Genomic DNA, 24234 nt, shown 5'->3' with positions numbered 1-24234 from the left:
AAAAATCAGCCGGGCGTGGTGGCGGGCGCCTGTAGTCCCAGTCACTTAGGAGGCTGACGCAGGAGAATGGCGTAAACCCAGAAGGCAGAGGTTGCAGTGAGCTGAGATCCGGCCACTGCACTCCAGCCCGCGTGACAGAGCAAGACTCCATCTCAAAAAAAAAAAAAAAAAGTAATTTAGAGATGACTTAAAGTATATGGAAGGATGTGCATAGGTTTTATGCAAATACGATGCTATTTTATATAAGGGACTTGAGCATGCAGGGATTATATATATTTTTATATATTATATATATATAATATATAAATCCAAACACGTATATCAGTCACATTTTCTTTTTCTGTCTTGACAGACACTTGGGTTGTTACCATATCTTGACTATTGTGAATAATGCCACACTGAACATGGGAATGCAAATATCTCTTCAAGATACTGATTTCATTTCCTTTGGATATATACCTAGTAGTGGGATTGCTGGATCATATGGTCCTTCTATTTTTAATGTTTTGAGGAACCTCTATACCGTTTTCTATAATGGCTGTACTAATCCATATTCCTATCAACAGAGTACAAGCATTCCCTTTTCTCCACACCCTGGTCAACACTTGTGTTTTGTCTTTTTGATAACAGCCATTCTAACCGGTGTGAGATGGTATCTATCTCATTGTGGTTTTGCTTTGCATTTCCCTGATAATTAGTGACGTTGAGCATCTTTTCGTGAACTTGTTGGCCATTTGTATGTCTTTGGGAAAATGTCTATTCAGGTCCTTTGCCTATTTTTTAAATTGGATTACTTGTTTGTTTTTTTTGCTGTTGAGTCGTATGAGTTCCTTACGTATAGGAATGCTAGTTATAGCATTGTTTTTAAATGCAGAATCCTGCAACCAATCTGGATGTCTATCAGTTGGATAAGATTTAGTTGCTCCATAACTGTTATGGTACATGTATACTACAGAATAATATGTATGTACTAAAAAGAATGAGTTAGGTCTATCTTTACTAACTTGGGGTGATGTTCATGATATAATTTTTAGGGGAAAAATTCAGTTGCAGAATACAGTATGCAGTGTGATTCTATCTTTCTTAATATATATATATGTGTATGGCCGGGCGTGGTGGCTCATACTGTAATCCCAGCACTTTGGGAGGCTGAGGCAGGCAGATCACAAGGTCAAGATATTAAGACCATCCTGGCCAACATGGTGAAACCCCATCTCTACTAAAAAACCAAAAATTAGCTGGGTGTGATGGCACACGCCTGTGGAGGCTGAGGCAGGAGAATTGCTTGAACCCGAGAGGCAGAGGTTGCAGTGAGCTGAGATCGCGCCACTGCACTCCAGCCTGGCAACAGAGCAAGACTCCGTCTCAAAAAAAAAAAAAGAAAAAAATGTATGTACAGACTGGACACAGTGGCTCACACCTGTAATCTCAGCACTTTGGGAGGCCAAGGCAGGCAAATCACCTGAGGTCAGGAATTCAATACCAGCTTGGCCAACAAGGTGAAACCCTGTCTCTACTAAAAATACAAAAATTAGCCCAGTGTGGTGGGGCACGCCCATAGTCCCAGCTACTCAGGAGGCTGAGGCAGGAGAATCACTTGAACCCAGGAGGTGGAGATTGCAGTGAGCCAAGATTGTGCCGCTGCACTCCAGCCTGGGCAACAGAGCAAGACTACTTCTTACAAAAAAAAGTATGTACATTGTTTATCATCTTTCTCTTCATACTGAGATATGTGTTTGATGAGGGGACTTCGGCCTATCTTGTATTATCTATGCCTAGAACAGTATCTGACACATGGTAGGTACTCAAAGGTTTTTTTAAATTCAATGACTGAATAAATGCTTGTCTATTTTTGTAAGAGCAAGAAGAGGGTGGAAGGGGCCATTCTAAGCTGCTAGTTTTAGTTAACTCTGGGGAAAAGGATAATTGAGAAGGGAGAGAAGATTGTTAACATTTTCTTTATTCTTCTTTGCTTTTTTTTTTCAGTTGTTAACAACAAACATGTTAGTTCTATAATGTAAAAAATCTTAGACTGGCCGCAGTGGCTCACGCTTGTAATTCCAGTATTTTGGGGGGCCAAGGTGAGTGGATCACATGAGGTCAGGAGTTCAAGACCAGCCTGGCCAACATGGTGAAACCCTGTCTCTACCAAAAATACAAAATATTAGCCAGGTGTGGTGGCAGGCCCTTGTAATCCCAGCTACTTGGGAGGATGAGGCAGGAGAACTGCTTGAACCTGGGAGGCAGAGGTTGCAGGGAGCTGAGATCGAGCCACTGCACTCCAGCCTGGGCCGCAGAGTGAGACTCCATCTCAAAAAAAACTTAAAAAGATAATGTGAAAGGGAGAAAAGGAGTATAAGCTATGAATGCCATCACATGGAGAGAGACACTCAACTATTTGTCACACACACTTCTGGATAGAGAAGAGAAAGGGCCAAGACCAGATAGAGCTGTTTGGGGGTCAGAGAAGGCTGTAGGTTAGGGGACTGAGTGGGTGTGGGGAATCTTCTTTTCTTTACATTCAGTTATGTTTCTGAGGACTGACTGCTTTATCCATCTAAAAAGATGTACAAATTTAGAATTGCTCCTTTGGGTTTCAATTATGGGTGCATTCACCACTTGGTGTCTGGAACTATTTCCATTTTGTTGATACTAATGAGTAAGCTATAAATGACTGTCTTCACTCACGTGGTTGCTCTTAGTCACGTGGGACTAGTTCTAACGGGTCCATGATAACGGGTCTGTGTTCTCCGTATAGTATACACACCTTTGGCGAAGAGGCTGAAAGCACGTTGCTTTAGTTACTTGGTACTGGAAAAATCGAGGAGCTGTACCAGAACATAGTTTGATGTAAGCTCCTCGATTGCTGCCTTCTTCATAATAATTAGAAGCAGAAAATATAGTCACAACCTGGTTAAAGAAAAAGAGGGTCAGGTTCACGTAAAATTATTTCTCAAAAAGTCATTCAATAAGGTCAGAAATAGCTCAATTCTTAAAAAGCAAGAATCAAAGAAAGTTCATAAACCCTGCAAATCATCCAAGTCTTATGTGATTTCTATGATTGCATCGGAGGAAAACAAGGCTACTACCCAGTGTCCCCAGGAGCACTAACTCCTGGCCACTCAGCCAACATCCTCAACGCATGGCCCTGCAATCCTGGGTACAATTTTAGTGCCAAATCTCAGAATCCTTTTTAATGTCTGATTTTGCAAATTTTTTTTCCAAGGAGATAAATCCCCTATTTTCTTGTCTTGTAATAGTTGAGCATTCAGAACGAAATTTGTCTGGTATTTCAGGTTTTTTTCTTCTGCCTGGAGCAGAGTGATTTAGAAGGTTCAGGGCCCGAGAAAGTCAGTGCTTTAAGGGCAGAGATACAGTGGCTAGAGGAAGGGACCACGACCATTATCTTGTGAAGGAACTAGCCTTGGGCTGTGGTAGAATATGGGAGGACACTTTTTTTTTTTTTTTTTTTTTTTTTTTTGAGATGGAGTCTCATTCTCTCACCAGGCTGGAATGCAGTGGCATGATCTCAGCTCACTGCAACCTCCACCTCCTGGGTTCAAGCAATTTTCCTGCCTCAGCCTCCTGAGTAGCTGGGACTACAGGTGTGTGCCACCATGCCCAGCTAATTTTTGTATTTTTAGTGGAGACAGGGTTTCACCATGTTGGCCAGGATGGTCACTATCTCTTGACCTCATGATCCACCTGCCTTGGCCTCCCAAAGTGCTGGGATTACAGGTGTGAGCCACCGCACCCGGCCGGGAGGACCATATTTGTGGGTGACAGGGAACCTGGCTTAGGCTCTCTTCTGTCCTGATGAGCATGTCACTTTAGACAAGCCACTGCTGTTTTCTATCTATTTTTCTATCTATTTTCTTATTACAAAGAAACCCTAAACAATACTTGCCTTACTCATCTTGCAATGTTAGTATGAGCTGAAAATGAATTAATAGAGGTCAGAAAAACAAAGTGCTGACACAGAGGGAAATGCCATACAACTTGGTATCCATTTTTATTTATTGCTGTTCACCATAGAAAAAGGTGCATTCCAGGCCAGGTGCAGTGGCTCATGCCTATAATCCCAGCACTTTGGGAGGCTGAGGCAGGTGAATCACCTGAGGTCAGGAGTTTGAGACAAGCCTGGCCAACATGAAACCTTGTCTCTACTAAAAATTCAAAAAATAGCTGGACATAGTGACGGCCGCCTGTAATCCCAGCTTCTCGGGAGCGTGAGGCAAGAGAATCGCTTGAACCCAGGAGGCAGAGGTTGCAGTGAGCCGAGATCACGCCACTGCACTTCAGCCTGGACAACAGAACGAGACTCTGTCTCGAAAAAAGAAAAAAAAAGAAAGAAAAAGGTGCATCCCAGGACAACTTGGGACAAGAAACCAGCTCCTCAGTCCTCACCTCTTTTAGCCTTTGATCAGACACCACTGAAGGAACACAACACACTCCATTTTAGTGGCTGTAGCTAAACTGACTACAGTGAGCAACTTGGTGGAGGTCGCCTACTGAGGAAGCTGAAGGGAAGTGTGGTTTGTGTTTTGGGCCCTGCACAGGGAACATGTAAAAAGTGCAAGAGCAAACTGGATTCACTGTTGCCTTTTATGCACTCTGTGAGGAAAAGGACATTCTCAACTCCACTGTGTGGGACAGTTGCCTTACAAGTAGTAAAGAACCAAGCCTTTCTGTCTGTCTACTTAGTGCCATGTATCAGAATTTCTGTTTCTGAGGCCGGGTGCGGTGGCTCACGACTGTAATCCCAGCACTTTGGGAAGCCGAGGCAGGCGGATCACCTGAGGTCAGGAGTTCGAGACCAGCCTGGCTAACATGGTGAAACCCTGTCTCTACTAAAAATACAAAAATTAGCTGGGTGTAGTGGTGCATACCTGTAATCCCAGCTACTTGAGTGGCTGAGGCACGAGAATCACTTGAACCCAAGAGGCGGAGGTTGCAGTGAGCTGAGATCACGCCACTGTACTCCAACCTGGGTGACAGAGCAAGACTCCGTCTCAAAAAAAAAAAAAAAAAAAAAAAAGAATTTCTGTTTCTGGGATTAGGGAAGATCAGGGAAATAAACCAAATATCTTTTAGGACAAGGGACAGTGAGGATCTTTCAAACCACCTAGATGAAGCCCGCCTTCTCTGGTTTCTGTTTGGTACTAGAGAAGGTATCTTCTCATGGGCTTCTAGGCCAGACATACTCTGTGAAGAAAAGACTGTGCTTAGGGGAAGGATGTTAATGGGAATGTCACCAACAATTTTAGCTTACCTTCCCATCATGACAGATTTCATACCCTTCGGGCTTACATTCATGAGACCTGATGAGCATCTTCAACTGGTATTTATTAAGAATCTTGGAAGTAACATCTGGTCCAAAATAGCAGCCCCCTCCTCGGCCCGTATTTGGAAAACAGCCGTTTTTGCCTCTGGGATCACTCCACAGAATATCAATAATCTTGGAACAACAAACCAGATTTTGCTGTAACTTACAAGTGAGAGTATATCTTTCTAGATTCCAACTTATTTGTCAGAAATATTAACCCAAGGTATCCCAAAGACTACTTCTCATTCTTCCTTGAAAATTGTTTCAGGCCTGGCACAGTGGCTCACGCCTGTGATCCCAGCACTTTCAGTGGCTGAGGTGGGAGGACTGCTTGAGGCCAGGAGTTCAAGCCCAGCCTGGGCAACATGGTGAGACCTCGTCTCTACAAAAAATACAAAAATTAGCCGGGCATGGTGGTGCATGCCTGTAGTCTCAGCTACTAGGGAGGCTGAGATGGGAGGATCACTTAAGCCTGGGAGGTTGAGGCTGCAGTGAGCCATGATCACTCCACTGCATTCCAGGCTGGGTGACAGACGGAGACCCTGTCTCAAAAAAAATAAAAAGAACATTGTTTCATATTCACCTCCTCCATGAATATCCAATACAGCAATAACAATAACCAAGAATCAGCCCTTGTCCTTTTTTTTTTTGGCTTTAAAAATTCCATCACCATTGTTTGACAGTTGTTGAATCTACAAGGTTCTTTTCTCTTAAAAGAACTTCATTGTCACATTCAGGGGAGAAATTAGCCCCCACAATGCCCACACATTAGGTGTGTCTTAATATGTTCAAAGACATAAGGTAGGTCTCCTGCTATGGCTCTGGGCCAGGTTTTTGTCCTGTTGAGCACATAGCCTGAGGAAGCCCTTGCTGTTTCCCAACACAAATGTGGAAACCTGTTCATCTGAGGGTGTCTCCTAGAGCATCTCCTTCACCTTTCCCCCTCCATGGTAAATACATTCTCAGTTTCAGCAATACATTTAGCAACTGTTTTCCACAATGTGTTCTCCTAAATCCACAAGTGTTGTATTAGTATAACATTTCCTTTGGGGCGCAGGAGAGGCAAATGCAGGTTACATGATGTTCAGGACTAAAGATCCAAATTTTTAAAATCATTTTTCTGCCGGGCACAGTGGCTCTTTCCTGTAATCCCAGCACTTTGGGAGGCTGAATCAGGAGGGGTGCTTGGGTCCAGGAGTTCAAGACCAGCCTGGGTAAACATGGCAAAACCTCATCTCTACAAAAAATTAAAAAAATAAAAATTAGCCAGGTGTGGTGGTGCACGAATGTGTTCCCAACTACTTGGGAGGCTGAGGTGAGAGGATTCCTGAGCCCAGGAGGTTGAGGCTGCAGCGAGCCATGTTCATGCCGCTGCACTGCAGCCTGGGCAACAGAGCAAGACACCATCTCAGAATAAAACAAAATAATATTTTTCATGAAGATTGGAGGCTCCCTCTTTGTGGCTCTCATCTATCTGTAATGTTTCTTTTCTTTTTTTTTTTTTCTGTGATGGAGTCTCACTCTGTCGCCTAGGCTGGAGTACAGTAGCATGATCTCGGCTCACTGCAACCTCCACCTCCTGGGTTCAAGCGGTTCTCCTGCCTCAGCCTCCTGAGTAGCTGGGATTACAAGGGCCTGCCACAACACCTGGCTAATTTTTGGTATTTTTGGTAGAGACAGGGTTTTACCATGTTGGCCAGGTTGGTCTCGAACTCCTGACCTCAGGTGATCCACCCACCTCGCCTCCCAAAGTACTGGGATTACATGCATGAGCCACTGCGCCTGGCCTGTAATGCTTCTTTATTGAAACTTCTATAACAGCTTAAAGAGTAGTGAGAAAAACTCTCTCTGCCATTAAAGCTATACAACCTTGAAAATCCTCCCTGGATCTCACTTTTGAGATCTTTAGAATCAGGCATTTGGACCAGTTGACCTGTAAAGTATCTCAGATTCTAACAGACTGATTCTAACAGTCTCTATTTTCCACATGTTTCTTTTGAGTGCATGAAAAAGCAGGCATGTGAAGTTGTGCAGTTATTCTAGTGGGTCCAAATCAGGTCTGGAGAACAGGACCAGGAATTGCTAAACATGATTGTACACCCATTGATAAGTATGGTATGGAAGAGGAGCTAGAAATAAGTAAGGAAAAAGACAGTGAGGTGAAAAGAGCAGAACTGGCAGGAGAGCTACCCTGGAATAAGCACCTGGTCAGAACTAGAGAAAAGAGAAACCCTGTACCAGGCCCACATCAGACACCTGCAGAGTTTTTGATGATTGAAGTGACAGTTACAACCACCCAAAGAAGAGTCAGCCCAGGGCGCTCCTTTCTCCCCACTGAATGTCGACATCAGCACAACCGTACTCTATGAATAAATATAATGGAACCCCTTTACTTTGCTGGTGTTTATGACAAAAATAACATTCGCATTTTCGACTGAGTCAAATCTGGCTCTTACACCATGACGTCATGTTTGAGGACATAATTTGACCTGTAATATAATAATGGAGGAAAGATGGAAATCAAGGAGTTGTGCTTTGTTAGGAGGGGATTAAGCTTTCAATTTCTACATGGGATGCAAATCATTTATAGCCAAAATTACCCCTGGGAAACCTCTTAAGTTACCCTGGCCGGGCGCGGTGGCTCAAGCCTGTAATCCTAGCACTTTGGGAGGCCGAGACGGGCAGATCACGAGGTCAGGAGATCGAGACCATCCTGGCTAACACAGTGAAACCCCGTCTCTACTAAAAATACAAAAAACTAGCCGGGCGAGGTGGCGGGCGCCTGTAGTCCCAGCTACTCGGGAGGCTGAGGCAGGAGAATGGCGTAAACCCAGGAGGCGGAGCTTGCAGTGAGCTGAGATCCGGCCACTGCACTCCAGCCTGGGTGGCAGAGCGAGACTCCATCTCAAAAAAAAAAAAAAAAAAAAGTTACCCTTAACATATATAGTTGCCCCTCAGTATCCAAGGTGGATTGGTCCCAGGACCACCTCCTACATCCAGGATACTAAAATCTGTGGATGCTCAAGTCCCTCATATAAAATGGCATAGTATTTGCATATAACCCACACCCATCCTCCTGTCTACAAATGGTCCCTGACTTACAATTTTCAACTTCACAACGGTGCAAAAGCAACATGCATTCAATAAGCTCCTTGACATGATGGAATTATGTCCAGATAAATCCATCATAAGTCAAAGAGTATCTGTACTATAAGTCATCTCTAGATTACTTATAATACCTAATACAATGTAAGTGCTATGTAAATAGCTGTTATGCCATATTTTAAAATTTATATTGTATTGTTATATTGTTTTCTTTTTTTTCCAAATATTTTCAGTCTGTGATTGGTTGAATCCACAATGCAGAACCCTGTGCATATGGAGGGTTGACTATACATGATTGTATGTATACAACTCTAAACAATAATATGGATATGTGAATGTTTTATATATATTATATAGATAATATGGAAATGTTAATATTTTATATATGTGATAAAGTATATGAAAATAAAATTTTCCAGTATTTTTCTCCTTTATTGCCATATGCAATAATTGAAATTTACATAAATTCAAGGTACATATGATGGGACTCTGTTGAACTAGAATAAGCACTGGCCAAAGAGTTAGCACTTCAAGTAATTACCTAAGTCACCTTGGGCAAATCACTTATCATATTCAGGCCTTAGTCATCATCAATGGAATGAGGAAGCTATATCTAACACTCATTTTTCTTTGATTCTAACTCACAAGGGGTATCAAGTTTTTTTGTTTTGTTTTGTTTTGTTTTTTTTTTTGAGACGGAGTCTCGCTGTGTCGCCTGGGCTGGAGTGCAGTGGCCGGATCTCAGCTCACTGCAAGCTCTGCTGCCTCCCGGGTTCACGTCATTCTCTCGCCTCAGCCTCCCAAGTAGCTGGGACTACAGGCGCCCGCCACCTCGCCCGGCTAGTTTTTTGTATTTTTTAGTAGAGACGGGGTTTCACCATGTTAGCCAGGATGGTCTCGATCTCCTGACCTTGTGATCCGCCCGTCTCGGCCTCCCAAAGTGCTGGGATTACAGGCTTGAGCCACTGCGCCCGGCAAGGGGTAACAATTTTTAAGAACTGAGCTTGTCCTTCAGAATCCATTCCATGAGTTCCGCATTTCTTTTTTCTGTCTAGAAATCATTTCCTTGACTAGGTTTACCCAGATCGTAGTGATAACGTAAGATTAATTCCACAACTCAAACAAAACAATTGCATAAAAGCCCCTTTGTTGGCGAAACAAATTCCTCAGTAGAAACCATCTCTTTCATCTCCACAACACATTATCCTCTGAAATGCAGGAGCCTTGGGGTGATCACTGCATGAAAGACTAATTAATTCTTTACAACGTTCTTTCCTGAAAATTTTCAAACAAAAAAATGGGAACGTTTTACTGAATTACAGCTTTTCTATGACCTGATCAACAAAAATCTATTTGTGTGTCAGCCTTTTAAATCTCCTCAATCTAAAATAAATCCTTCAAGAAGCACCTTGCACATGTCTGCAGCTCTGAGTAATCCAGTCTCCAAAAGTGTGCTTCGAGGGAGAGTTAATAGCTCTGAAAGGTGTATCTAAATGCTTCTCTTCTAAAACATTAATACTATAGATTCACTATTCTTTCATATTTTCCCTTAGTTATACATCCTCCCTTCCAGCTTTTGACCATGTCATTTTTCATTAATTAATTAATTAATTTTTTGAGACAGAGTTTTGCTCTTATCACCCAGGCTCCAGTACAATGGCGTGATCTCAGCTCACTGCAACCTCTGCCTCTTGGGTTCAAGCAATTCTCCTGCCTCAGTCTCCTGAGTAGCTGGGATTACAGGTGCGCATCACCACGCCCAGCTAATTTTTGTATTTTTAGTAAAGATGGGGTTTCACCATGATGGTCAGGCTGGTCTGGAACTCCTGGCCTTGTGATCCACCTGCCTCGGCCTCCCAAAGTGCTGGGATTACAGGCGTGAGCGACCACACCCGGCCTAGACCATGTCATTTTAAAAACTATGCTCAGGCCAGACGTGGTGGCTCACCCCTGTAATTCCAGCACTTTGGGAGGCCGTGGTGGGTGGATCAAGAATGAGGTCAGGAGTTCGAGACCAGCATGGCCAACATGGTGAAACCCTGCCTCTACTAAAAATACAAAAATTGGCTGGGTGTGGTGGCAGATGCCTGTAATCCCAGCTACTTTGGAGGCTGAGGCAGGAAAATTGCTTGAACCTGGGAGGCGGAGGCTGCAGTGAGCGGAAATCACGTCATCGCACTGCAGCCTGGGTGACAGAGCAAGACTCCGTCTCAAAAAAAAAAAAAAAAGCTATCGTCAGCCCAAACCTTCCAGCCAGGGATCCTAGATTTCTTTAGATACCTTCCTCCTGCTCCCTGTCCACCCTTTAGGCCTCATTGAATAAGGGCTGACTAAAGTAGGTCACATCATTCCTGAGAATGCCTGTCACTCTCATCTATCCCTTCAAAAAAAGAGCATGGACATTCGAGTCAACCTCAGGATCAAATCCTACTCTATCACTCCCTAACTAGCCAAGAGACCTCAATTAAGTCATTTCCCTCTTGGGAGCCGCCTCAATGCAGCTGACTACGTTATTTAAAATTGCAATTTTTACTGGGCACCGTGGCTCATGCTTGCAATCCCAGCACTTTTGGAGGCAGAGGAAGAAGGATCGCTTGAGCCCAGGAGTTCAAGACCAGTCTGGGCAATATAGTGAGACATCGTCTCTACAAAAAAATCAAAAAATGAGGTGGGAGAATCACTTGAGCCCAGGTGGTCAGGGTTGCAATAAGCCATAACTGCACTACTGCACTCCTACCTGGACTACAGGAGTGAGACCCTGTCTCAAAAAAAAAAAAAAAAAAAAATTGCAATTTTGTCCCCAAGACCAGTTTTCCTGTTCTCCCCAACTCTGCTCTAGTTTTTATTTTTCCCATAGAACTTATCACTTAAGGCCGGGCGCAGTGGCTCACGCCTGTAATCCCAGCACTTTGGGAGGCCGAGGCGGGCGGATCATGAGGTTGAGACTATCCTGGCCAACACAGTGAAACCCTGTCTCTACTAAAAATACAAAAAAGTTAGCTGGGCGTGGTGGCAGGCGCCTGTAGTCCCAGCTACTTGGGAGGAGAATGGTGTGAACCCGGGAGGCAGAGCTTGCAGTGAGCCCAGATTGCGCCACTGCACTCCAGCCTGGGAGATAGAGCAAGACTCCGTCTAAAAATAATAATAAAAAAAGAACTTATCACTTAAGATATCGTATCATTTATTTATTATTGTATTATTTATCATCTAACTCCTCCCCCTAAAATGTAAGCTCTGCAAGGTAACTGATCTTTATTTAGTCATTGAGATTTCCCAGAAGCCTAGAACAGTGTCTGACACATAGTAGGTGCTCAATAAATACCTGTTAAATGAATTAATAAAGAGAAGGGAGTCATTCAGGCTATAAATAATTTAAATTATTTTTGAAATCTTTTTGGCCTCTGTCTCCTTGTAAGTCTGTCTTAAAGAGTATCATATTCATCTCTGTACAGTGACTTAACTCTGATTAAATATATCCCCACATCTCAGTGAACATAAGGGAAAATTTAAACTATAGCACTCTGCCAAGAATTATGAATTTCCATGACTACAAGACAAAATAAAGAGTATATGATCTTTATACAAAACAGCTCATAGATATTAAGAAATAAAGTAATTGTGAGCTCTGTTTTTATCTGGAAATTTCGGCTACAGCATAACTTATGTGTGTGTTTATCCACTATGTACCAGGAACTGAGGAAAGAAAATTAGGGGCACAACTGAAATGATTAAACATCAGAAATGAGGTTCTGGCCCATTTTACCCAATGTCAGCTCCGATCATGTGTGTGGGGTCTGCAAGATGCCATATCTCTATTGTCTGGGGAGCGGGAGGTTCTGTTGTGGAATAACGAGCCCCAGTCTCCTTCCTCCCACTTCTTAAGGCTCTAACTCATCTAGGCTTTCAGAGGCCACAATTTTCTTTGTGTGCAGCTCCCATTTCTTTAACATTATCTTCTTTATTCACCATAATCCTAGAAGAGCTTGTTCTAACCTTCAGTCTTTGGGATTTGGATGTCAAGGTTTAAGGAGGCATCCTTTCCTACTTGCTATGAGATGCCTCTCATGCTTACTTGATTTTTAAATATTTTGGACTCGCAGCCAATGAAGAATACCATTTCTCCCTCTTTCTGCCTACCTCTCTGTCTCCTTATTGATTAGGGTATACTTTACACCAGAAATCACATTTTAGTCAACATTTTCAGCAATCAAGGTATAATGGTCCTAAATCAAGAAATAGAGGTTTCTTTAACAATTACTGAAGGGAAGTAAGAAATTCAACACTGTCTGGTAATTGTTTGATTATGTTTTCCAGCTACAGATGTAACCAATATCATGTGGGCATGTGTCTATGTGTACTTGTGACATTGCAAATGCATGTATGTGTGTTTATATCTGAAAACGAGAGCTACTTATTATGGTTATGATTCTATCTACAGGAAGAACACTTTTATCATTAAGCATGAGTCCATTTCCAATAATTTTATTTCAGTTCTTTCAGAACAGGAAACCTGAAGAAAAGTCTACAAAAGACCTTTCTAAGAGGTCATAACATTCCCATCCAAGAAGTTGAAAAACAGTGTTCTGGGGCCGGGCACAGTGGCTCACGCCTGTAATCCCAGCACTCTGGGATGCCAAGGCAGGTGGATCACCTGAGGTCAGGAGTTTGAGACCAGCCTGACCAATATGGTGAAACTCAGTCTCTACTAAAGATAGAAAAAGTAGCCGGGCATGGTGGTGCGTGCCTGTAATCCCAGCTACTTCGGAGGCTGAGAGAGGAGAACTGCTTAAACCCAGGAGGCGGAGGTTGCAAGGAGCTGAGACTGCGCCACTGCACTCCAGCCTGGGTGACAGAGTGAGACTCCATCTCAAAAAAAAAAAAAAAAAAAAACCCAAACAAAGAAACAAAACCCAGTGTCCTGTAACATCTTCTCCTACAGTGAGAGACATGGTGTGGCCTAACAGTTAAAAATGAGAAGTGTAGAGTCCAACAAATTTGGAATCAAATCTAGACCCATCATTTAGAAAATTATTCAACTTATGTGAGCTTCAGTGTCTTCTTTTGGGAAACAGGAATAATATTATCTACATCATCAGGTTGCTTTAAAGATTTAATGACATAATACACATAGCTGTTGTTCTTAAGAACTCATCCCTGCCATATGGGGTAAAAACTGACAAGAAAGCAGTTAAAATGTAGGACTGGAAATTTAGAAAAACGCCAAATTTCACCAAGACAAATGAGCTAGAGTACTCAGGAGTGATCAATACATTCTTGTTGAATGGATGAATGAATGAGAGGAATATTTATAGATCTTACTCCATGCCAGAAGCTGCCAGAGACTCCAGACAGGCAGCTCCGGATATGCACGCTGTCACAAAGATGAGTACACGGCTTATTGCCTTTACATCCATGTTTATAGGCATACTAAGTACAGGTCTCAAAATGACAACGACAGGAATGGCAGTGTTAGGGGCTTGGCAGACCCCCTCCCCAGTGAAACAACCATTTAACTTGTGAACATCTTTTTCTTTAAGACAGGGTCCCGCTCTGTCGCCCAGGCTGGAGTGCAGTGGCATGATCTCAGCTCACTGCAGCCTCCGCCTCCCAGGTTCGAGCAGCCATGCTCCTGCTTCAGCCTCCCGAGTAGCTGGGACTACAGGCATGCACCACCACGCCCGGCTAATTTTTGTACTTTTTAGAGATGGGGTTTTGCCAAGTTGCCGAGGCTGGTCTCCAACTCCTGGGCTCAAGCAATCTGCCCACCTCAGCCTCCCAAAGTGCTGGGATTACAGGCGTGAGCCACCATGCCCAGCGGAAAATCACTTAAAAAAAATTTAAAACAAAGCCACTGGAAATTGTCCTAATGGCATGCAGCATATGGAGAAACATTTAAGAAAACTTACTAAATTTTGATACCAACAGAGTGTGTGGCATTTGAGCCATGAGCTACTCTAACTCCCTTCACTGATCAGCATGAAGGATGCTCTACTTCGAGTGGACGCATCCAAGATGGGGCTCCTTCTTCCCCAAGCTCCCAGCAGAGGGTTATGGTTTTGCCCAGAAGCAGCAAGCTAATGAGCATCCCTCATTCCCCCCAGCTCTGCATTACAGAAGTTGGATTCCAGGCAAGCACAGCAGAGAGGACTGGGGTTCACTTCCCCCACTCATTGGGCAGAAGCCCTATCCTAGGCATGGCAGCCTGCAGGTGCTAGACCCCAACTGCCCCCACACTTGCTCAATCATAAGGAAGAGGTGCTATGCCAGGAAGGGCAAGCCAAGAAGACCAGGGGCTATCATCCCTGCCTACTACCCTGCTTGTGGAACAGGGCTGTCACTGGAGGAAAAGTGGGTCACTGTCCCTGCTCCCAGCTGCAGTGTGATGGCACAGTGGTTTGGCCCGGGGGAGAGGCAGGTCAAGAACAGAGCACTGCCACGCTGCCTAAGGGGACTGGCCTTATTTGGCACAGAGTGCAAGGAAGTTCATGCCTAAAGGCACTGTTGAAAACAGTGGAGATGTTGGGAATAAGCGTTTACGAGGAGGATGGTAGTGCTGAGATACTAGTAGCAACAGTACACCAGCTAGAAGAAATTTAACAGACTGAATCGGGGAAACAGATGAGAAAAGAGCCTTTGTGGAGGTCTGAGTAAGCCTCAAACATGGTTAAAGCCCTGCCCCTGCGAAGGGGTCCAACTTTAATCGGATCAGACTGTAGAGCACTCTGTGGGCCAGGCATTGTTAAAAACAATAGAGCAATCAGCTAGCAATTAGTGAAGGCTAACAGCTGGGACTGCTTCAAATAGAGGCAGATGGGTACGAAGCTTAAAGGAGAGATCAGGGAAAGAGACAAAGAGAGCCCAATTAAAACCACAGTAGCCCGGGTGGTCGGAGAAACTGTATGCATGCCCAAGGCAGCACTCTGTGAAGAGTGACATCAGAGGCTGCGCACTGAAGGGGAATAGACTTCACTAAACTAGTCCAGACAAGTCACTCAACAAACAAACAAAAAAGCAAATAACAACAAGCCCCAGAGGGGCATGGGAATAACTACCTAGGGTTACTACAATGTAAGATTACACGACATGCAAAGAAGAAAGTATGACTCACACATGGGCAGGGCAGGGGTAGGGGGTGGGGGGTGAGGGGGCAGAGTGGGGAAGCAGGCAATAAAAACTGCTTTTGAAGGGACTAGACGTTGACTTAGCAGACAAAGATTTCAAAGCAACTATTATAAATATGTTCAAAGAGACATATATAAAACACTCCACCCAATAAGAGTGAAATATATAGTCTTCTAAAGTGCACATGGAGCATTCTCCAGGATAAACCATATGCTAGGCCACAAAAAAAGCCTCAACAAATTTTAAAAGGATTTACCAAAAAAAGAAAAAAGTTTTAAAGGAATTTAAATCAGGCAAAGCGTGTGTTCTCTGACCACAATCAAATTAAATTTTAAATCAATAAACGAAAGAAATGTGGGGAATTCATAAATATGTAGAAATTAAACAACACACTACCAAATAACAGATAAGTTAATCACAAGGATATTTAGACAATACTATTGAAAACAAAAGCACAACATAGCAAAACTATTTTTTTTAAGTCAGTAGCAATTGTTTAATAACATAGCAAACTTAAGGGATGGAGCTAAAGCAGTACTTAAAGGAAGATTTGTATCTTTATTAAAAAATAAAAAAGATCTCAAATCAATGATATTACCTTCTAAGGAAACTAAAAAAAGAAGAGCAAACTAAACTAAAACAAGCAGAAGGAAGGAAATGATAAAGATTATGAGGCAGGAAAATAGGGTCTGGAGGCAGGGAACATAAGGCCAATTCACATTTCAGCTATGACAGGAAATATCCTTTCCATAGGGTTTATGCTGTAAATGACTTCGTAACTTTACTTCAAACTCTTCATTTACATAGGGTGTACTCCAAGTAACCAATGGAATCCTCTAGGGGGTATTGAAACTCCCCAAAATTCTATAACAGGGCCTTTCAGCCCCTATGCTCAGGCCACTCCCACACTGTGGAGTGTACTTTCATTTCAATAAAACCCTTCATTCCCTCCTTGCTTTATTTGTGTGTTTTTGTCCAATTCATTGTTCAAGACGCCAAGAACCTGGACACCCTCCACTGTTAACAATTAGTGCAGAAATAAAATGAAATAGATAATAGACAACAATAGAGAAAAATCAATACAACTAAAAGTTGGTTCTTCAAAAAGATCAATAACATTGACAAACCTTAGTGAGACTGAGAAACCAAGAAAAAACAGAGGAGACTCAAATTACTAATATCAGGAATGAAAGAGGAAATATTACTACCAAACTTTCAGGAGAAAAAAGAATTACAAAGGAGTACTACAGACAACTTTAGGTCAACAAATTAGATAAAGTAGATGAAATGAATTTCATGAAATGAATTTGTTTCAGGAAATGAAACAGATTCCAAGAAAGACACAACTACCAAAACACAAACTACTCAAGAAGAAACAAAAAATCTGACTACAACTATAGCAAGGAAAAATATTGAAATTAGTAATTTTAAAACTTCCTACAAAGAAAAGCCCAGGCCCAGATGGCTTCACTGATGGATTCTATCAAACATTTGAAGAATTAAAATCAATCCTTCACAGACTCTTCTAAAACACAGAAGAGGAGACAATACTTTCTAATTCCTCTTATGAGGCCAAACTTATACCAAAACCAGACAAAGATATCACAAGAAAAGAAAACCATAGACCAATAGCTCTTATGAAGAGAAATGCAAAAATCCTCAAAAAATACTACCAAACGGAAGTCAGCAACATAGACGGTGGATTATACATCATGACTAAGTGGGATTTATCCCAGGAATGTCAGGTTGGTTTAATATCTCTGAAGTCAATTAACATACCATATTAATAGAATAAAGGGGCCGGGCGCGGTGGCTCAAGCCTGTAATCCCAGCACTTTGGGAGGCCGAGACGGGCGGATCACGAGGTCAGGAGATCGAGACCATCCTGGCTAACACGGTGAAACCCCGTCTCTACTAAAAATACAAAAACTAGCCGGGCGAGGTGGTGGGCGCCTGTAGTCTCAGCTACTCGGGAGGCTGAGGCAGGAGAATGGCATGAACCCGGGAGGCGGAGCTTGCAGTGAGCTGAGATCTGGCCACTGCACTCCAGTCCGGGCGACAGAGCGAGACTCCGCCTCAAAAAAAAAAAAAAAAAAAAAAAAAAAAAAAAAAAAAAAAAAAAAATAGAATAAAGGGAAAGAACACATCATTTTAATGTATTCAGAAAAAGCACTTGACAAAATCCAACAGTCTTTCACAATAAAAACACTCAATAAACTAAGCATAGAAAGAAACTTCCTCAATGTAATAAAAGGCCACTACAAACAAATACACAGCTAATATCATACTTGATGAAAGACTGAATGCTTTCCCCAGTATCATGAACAAGACAAAGATATCTACTCTCTTCACTTTTATTCAACAGTGTACTGGAGGTTCTAGACAAGGCAATTAAGCAAAAAGAAAAAAAGGAAAAGAAAAGGCAGACAGATTGGAAAAGAAGAAGTAAAATTATTCACAGACAACATAATCTTGTATGTGGAAAATCTCAAAAAATCCACTAAAAACCATTAGAACTAATACGTTTATCAAAGTTCACAACACAATGTCAGTATATAAAAGTCAGTTGTATTTCTATACACTAGCAATGCACAACCCAAAATGTAATTAAGCAAACAATTCTATTTACAATAGCATCAAAAACACCTAGGAATAAATTTAACAAAACAAGAGCAAGACGTGTATATGTGTATACATTGTTGAAATTAAAGATCTAAATAAATGGAAAGACAGCTCAAGACAGCCATAGTACCCAAATTGACCTATGGATTCAAGGCAACCCTACCAATATCCCAGCTGCTTTTTGGTAGATATTGACAAACTAATCCTAAAATTCATATGGAAATTTAAGGGACCCAGAACAGCCAAAACAATCTGGAAAAAGAAGAACAAAGTTGGAGAACTCACACTTTCCAATTTTAAAACTTCCCACAAAGCTACAGTAATCAAAATTGTACAGTATTGACATAAGCATAAACATAGAATTGTGAACTATAATTAAGAGTCTAGAAATAAATCCTTTTATTATGGTCAACTGATTTTTTGATAAGGGTATCAAGAAAAATTAATAAGAAAAGTATAGTATTTTTAAGAAATGGTGCTGGTGGCCGGGCACAGTGGCTCACACCTATAATCCCAGCAGTTTTGGAGGCCAAGGTGGGCAGATCACCTAAGGTCAGGAGTTCGAGACCAGCCTGGCCAATATGGTGAAACCTCATCTCTACTAAAAATACAAAAATTAGCCGGGTGTGGTAACGCATGCCTGTAATCCAAGCTACTACTTGGGAGGCAAAGGTTGCAGTGAGCCGAGATCGCGCCACTGCACTCCAGCTTGGGTGACAGAGCGAGACTTTGTCTCAAAAAAAAAAGAAAAAAAAAAAAAAAGAAATGGTGGTGGGATAACTAAATATCCACATAAAACGGAAAGAATTTGGAATCTCAACTCCCACCACACACAAAAATTAACTCAAAATGGATCAGACACCTAAATTTAAGAGCTAAATGTATAAAATTCTTAGAAGAAAACAAAGTAATAGATCTTTATGACTTTGGGTTAGGCAGTAGCTTAGATACAACATCAAAAACACGAGCAACTAAAGAGAAAAATATATCATTTTGACTGGGCATCATCAAAATTAAAAACTGCTGTACTGCAAAGGACACCATCAAGAAGGGGAAAAGACAACCCACAGAACGGGAGAGGGTATTTGCAAATAATATCCCTGATAAAGGATTTGTATGTAGAATATATTTGAAAAACCTCTTACAATGCAATAATAAAAAAAAACTCAATTTTTTAGATAGGCAAAGGATCTGAATAGACACTTCTCCAAAGAAGATCTACAAATATCCAATAAACACATGAAAAGATGCTTGACATCATTAGTCATTAGGGAAATGCAAATCAAAACCATAATGAGATTCCATCTCATGCCCTCTGGGATGGCTATAATCAAAATGATAGACAATAACAAGTGTTAGAGAAGATGTGGAGAAACTGGAACCTTCATCCATTGCTAGTGGAAATGTAAAATGGTGCAGCCACTTGGGAAAACAGTTTGGGACTTTCTTAAAATGTTAAACTTGATTAAGAGTTAGCTTATGACTCAGCAGTTCCACTCCTAGGTATACACTTAGGAGAAATAAAAACATACGTGCACAGAAAAACTTGTATATGATGGTTCATAGAAGGATTATTCATAATAGCCAAAAAGTGGAAACAACCCAAATGTCCATCAACTTATGAATGAATAAATACAATGTGTATATCCATATAATGGAATATTATTCAGCAACAAATAGATGTTGAGTACTGATACATGCTACAACATGGATGAGCCTCCAGAACATTGTGCTGAGTGAAAGAAGCCAGACACAAAACATCACTTATGTGTCCATTTCTACAACACGTTCAGAATAGGCAAATCTGTAAAGACAGATAGCTGACTGAGGTTGCTTAAGGCTGTTAGGTGGCACAGGGTGGCTACAGAAGGGAGTGGGGAGTGATGCTAATAGGTATGCAGTTTCTTTTTCAGATGATGAAAACGTTCTAAAATTAGATTGTGATGCTAGTTGTACAACACTGTGAATATACTAAAAACCACTGAATTATACAATTTAAATGGGTGAGTTACATGGTATGTGAATTATATCTCAATAAAGCTGTTTAAAATATAGTGATGAATTCCAAGAGAATCACGTGGTCTGCTTGTGAAGGTAAAGTCACTCTTTATCTATATATTGTAAGGGATAGCATGTATGCTGGTGTCATTGTTGCCACTGCAGTGAACACCCTGATTACCTACCTGCTCCCATTCATGCTTTGGTAAGTGTTCAATGGGAGATCCATTTGTTTTGATTCTTCCATGTGCATTAAAAGTCACACCTACGTTATTGTGCTTCGAGTCAGTGTCATAGTCTCTGTTTGTTTCCATTGGTGGTATCAGCACAGATTTCATCTATAAAACAAATTCATGCTTTAGTCCACCCCTCTGCTTATTTCATTGCATACAGACACTTCAGTCCCAGTTGGGATTCTTTCTATATCGTGGTGCCACAACCCAGTGAAAAACACACGGTCACTTTTTACATCTCACCCACCTCCTACATCTCACTTATCCACTGATATCTGTAAAGTGGGTCTGTTACAGTCTGTTGGTACATTTTTCAATGACAGACATTGCCCTATAAAGAAAGAGTTTCTGTGTTTCATTGGAGTTTCTCTGTAGGTGTTAAACACATTCTGTGGCATCTACACAGAAAATGGAAGATGCTAAGGTAGGGGCAACGAGTCTCCTATTGAGCCTTTATCTAGCCATAGGATTTTCAGGAGTTCAGAAACACCTTTTAAGAGGGTGGCTGCTGTGCATTTTGTTATGCTTTCCAGAAGAAATGAGAAAAGATACATCTGTGTCCAAGAAAGTTCTTAAAGGAGACATAGGTTGAAAACTTCAGAAGCCCTTCAACCTAAATGTATTGTGGTTGTCAGCCTGACTCTGCCAGCCATTGACGATGTTCTCCAACCCTGGCAACAAAACTGCTGTGTTTCTTTGGAAAACAAAATGTCTTTCTGATAGGGCATCAATTACTAGAATCCCTCTTGTTCCCTTACACAAGCGGAGACTGTGATTTTATACTTGTTTCTTTGTAGCACCATCTCTTTAAACAAAACAATGTTAAACAATACTTCTGTTATACTAGTGGCCATAGTTCAGTGATAGACAAATTCTCTGTGGTAGGTACTTAGTTTCTTTTACAAACTAGAGTGTGTAGGAAATCTTACCTTTATTTTTCAAAAATGAAATTGAATCTTATTCTGAGGTCCTGTCTCATTGAGCTAGGTAGAAATTCAAGCTCAGCTATTGCTAGCTAGTTCACAGCCTACCTGCCCTGTCTCCTGCCAGCAAATGTCCCCATTACGGGCAGAGCAGAATATTCTGGGAGGACCCTCTGGACTTGGGTCCACATAACTCACTTTTTTTTTTTTTTTTTTTTGTAGAGATGGGGTCTTGCTATGTTATCCAGGCTGGTCTGGTCTTGAACTTCTGGTCTCAAGTGATCCTCTCACTTCGGCCTCACAATGTGCTAGGACTATAGGCATGAGCCACCGTGCCCAGCTGTACACAACTCATTTCTGATGAGCTCACTGAGCGAGGCCACATGGTCTCTTAAGTATGTGTGGCTTTGAAGTTTTCGAGGCCACTTGGGATCGGGATGCTTTGCCCCAGCTCTCCCTAAGGCACTACACCACCATTTTCCCTGGGGAGTCCTAGTAGCCATCTTTCCCCAAATGCCTTGCTGGGGAGTTTGACAAATACTAAACCAGAATCTTAGTTTTATAGAATCTTCCTTCATTCTTTAGTCCCTCTGCATTGACCCCCCTCAACCTGCCCACCTTACAAAATACCTTAAATGAACCTAGAATAGAGGTTGTCATCAAATTCCCCCAACCCTTCCCCTCCCCTGTTAACACTGATACCATGATGACCACAGGTGTAAATCAGGAAGTACAGTCCCTCCTGCCACAGAGGGTTGGAGGGTCCTACGGGATGGGAAAGTGGGGGTTATAAAATTGGACTGGAAAAATCTACTTTTATGTCTCATCTGATAGAGTTCCAAATGGTTGAACTTATCATTTTCACTACAGTTCAACGATATTTAATACAACAAGTATGTGTTACCAGTTCAACCTCACTCAAGGAAGGGTAGAAGACACAAACAATATACAAGTTGAATTTCTATCTTTAAAGCCAGTCTTATGAGCAGGTAGAACAGTGATCCCTGAAGGAAGTGAAACTTTAGGTATCTTGAGAAAATTGCTGGCCCACAAACTCCTCCCCAGGATCTGTATTGGTGACTGAAACACAAACCTCAGAATCAAATATCAGGAAAAAAGAAGAGAGAACTGGAGGAGAGAGCTATATGTTTAGTGGTATATGCCATTTTCTTCCCTTCCCTTCCCTTCCCTTTTCTTTTTTCTTTCTTTCTTTCTTTCTTTTTTTCTGAAATAGTGTTTTACTGTCGCCCAGGCTGGAGTGCAGTGGCTTGATCTTGGCTCACTGCAGCGTCAGCCTCCTGGGTTCAAGTGATCCTCCGGCCTCAGCCTCCCAAGTAGCTGGGATTACAGGTGTGCACCACCATGCCCAGCTATTTTTTGTATTTTAGTAAAGACAGGGTTTCACCTTTCTGGCCAGGCTGGTCTTGAATTCCTACCCTCAAGTGATCCGCGCGCCTCAGCCTCCCCAAGTGCTAGGATTACAGGTGTGAGCCACCAAACCTGGCCACCATTTTCTTCATATAGGTAATTACATTTAATCATCCCAACAATCCGATATGGTAGGTATTTTTATCTTCAGTTTATAAGTGTGGAAACCAAGGATTAAAAACTTCAGTATGTTGCCCAGTCACCCAGGAAGTGGCAGAGGCAGGATGTTAACCTAGTTCTGTGTAATGTTAGAGCCTCACAGTCTTTACTATGTTAAGGTGGCTCTCAACTTGGGATCTCCACAGAGCTAGTGAGGGACATCCCAGAGGCATCTTCTCGATATCTCAAAAAGCCCTTGATAGAGCTGGCTGCTCAGGCTAACCTCAGGAAAGCAAAAGTTTTCAATCTGATCAATTGGAAGAGGCTGCCATGACTGATTAGCACTGTAGTCATAGGGCAGGTGGCGATAGAGTGTGGCATTCATGCCCTGTGTTTGCCAGTATTTGACTGACAAAGACATCATGTTCCCTTGTGCTCTTGGCTAGAATCTAATCCACTCATTATGTTAATACTGACTATTATATCTTGATCAAAATGTCTTATTGGCTTGACTACTCGCTGATATGATGGGAAAGGTACCTTAAACTTAGAGTGGGCTTAAATTTTATTGCAACTGGGTTTTGTTGCATTTTTTTGTTTGTTTGTTTGTTTTGAGACAAGGTCTCTCTGTCATGCAGGCTGGAGTGCAGTGGTGCAATCATAGCTCACTGCAATCTCAAACTCCTGGGTTCAAGCAGTCCCCATGCTTCAGCCTCCCAAGTAGCTGGGACCACAGGTGTGCACCACCACTCCTGGCTAATTTTTTTCTTTTTTGTAGAGCTGAGGTCTTGCTATGTTGACCAGACTGGTCTCAAACTCCTGGTCTCAAGCAATCTGCCCACCTCAACCTCCCAAAGTGCTGGAATTACAGGGGTGAGCTACCATGCCTGGCTGCAACTGGGATTTTTCTTTTTTTAAGAGTAAAAGGAGGTGCTATTAATAATTACAACAGGACAAGAGATGTAAGCCAAGACGCACCATCATCAGTTGGTGAGGTGGGAAAGGGTGGTATGTAAAATCACCACAGAATCAGGAGAGGGCTGTAAAAAACTTTCTATTCAGTTTTTTTTTTTTGAGACGGAGTCTCGCTCTGTCGCCCAGGCTGGAGTGCAGTGGCGCGATCTCAGCTCACTGCAAGCTCCGCCTCCTGGGTTCATGCCATTCTCCTGCCTCAGCCTCCCGAGTAGCTGGGACTACAGGTGCCCACCACCACGCCCGGCTAATTTTTTGTATTTTTAGTAGAGACGGGGTTTCACCATGTTAGCCAGGATGGTCTCGATCTCCTGACCTCGTGATCTGCCTGCCTCGGCCTCCTAAAGTGCTGGGATTACAGGCGTGAGCCACCGCGCCCGGCCTCAGTTTTGTTTTAGGTTTGCCC

At 42.2% G+C, this 24234-nt stretch overlaps 1 protein-coding gene across 1 annotated transcript in view; it reads right to left on the bottom strand.

The window, feature by feature from the left end:
- Positions 1-24234, bottom strand: part of PPEF1 (protein phosphatase with EF-hand domain 1) — a 142638-nt gene that overhangs the window by 17682 nt on the left and 100722 nt on the right. Inside the window, exons 13-15 of the mRNA XM_030934051.1 lie at positions 20359-20511; positions 5273-5458; positions 2768-2910 (exon numbers count right to left, since the gene is read on the bottom strand). Coding sequence (XP_030789911.1) covers positions 2768-2910; positions 5273-5458; positions 20359-20511 — 482 coding nt within the window. The remainder of the gene's footprint in view (positions 1-2767; positions 2911-5272; positions 5459-20358; positions 20512-24234) is intronic.

This window comes from Rhinopithecus roxellana, chromosome 7 (genome assembly GCF_007565055.1).
Source record: "Rhinopithecus roxellana isolate Shanxi Qingling chromosome 7, ASM756505v1, whole genome shotgun sequence".
NCBI classification, from domain to species: Eukaryota; Metazoa; Chordata; class Mammalia; order Primates; family Cercopithecidae; genus Rhinopithecus; species Rhinopithecus roxellana.
This window is presented reverse-complemented; position numbering and strand designations above follow the sequence as displayed.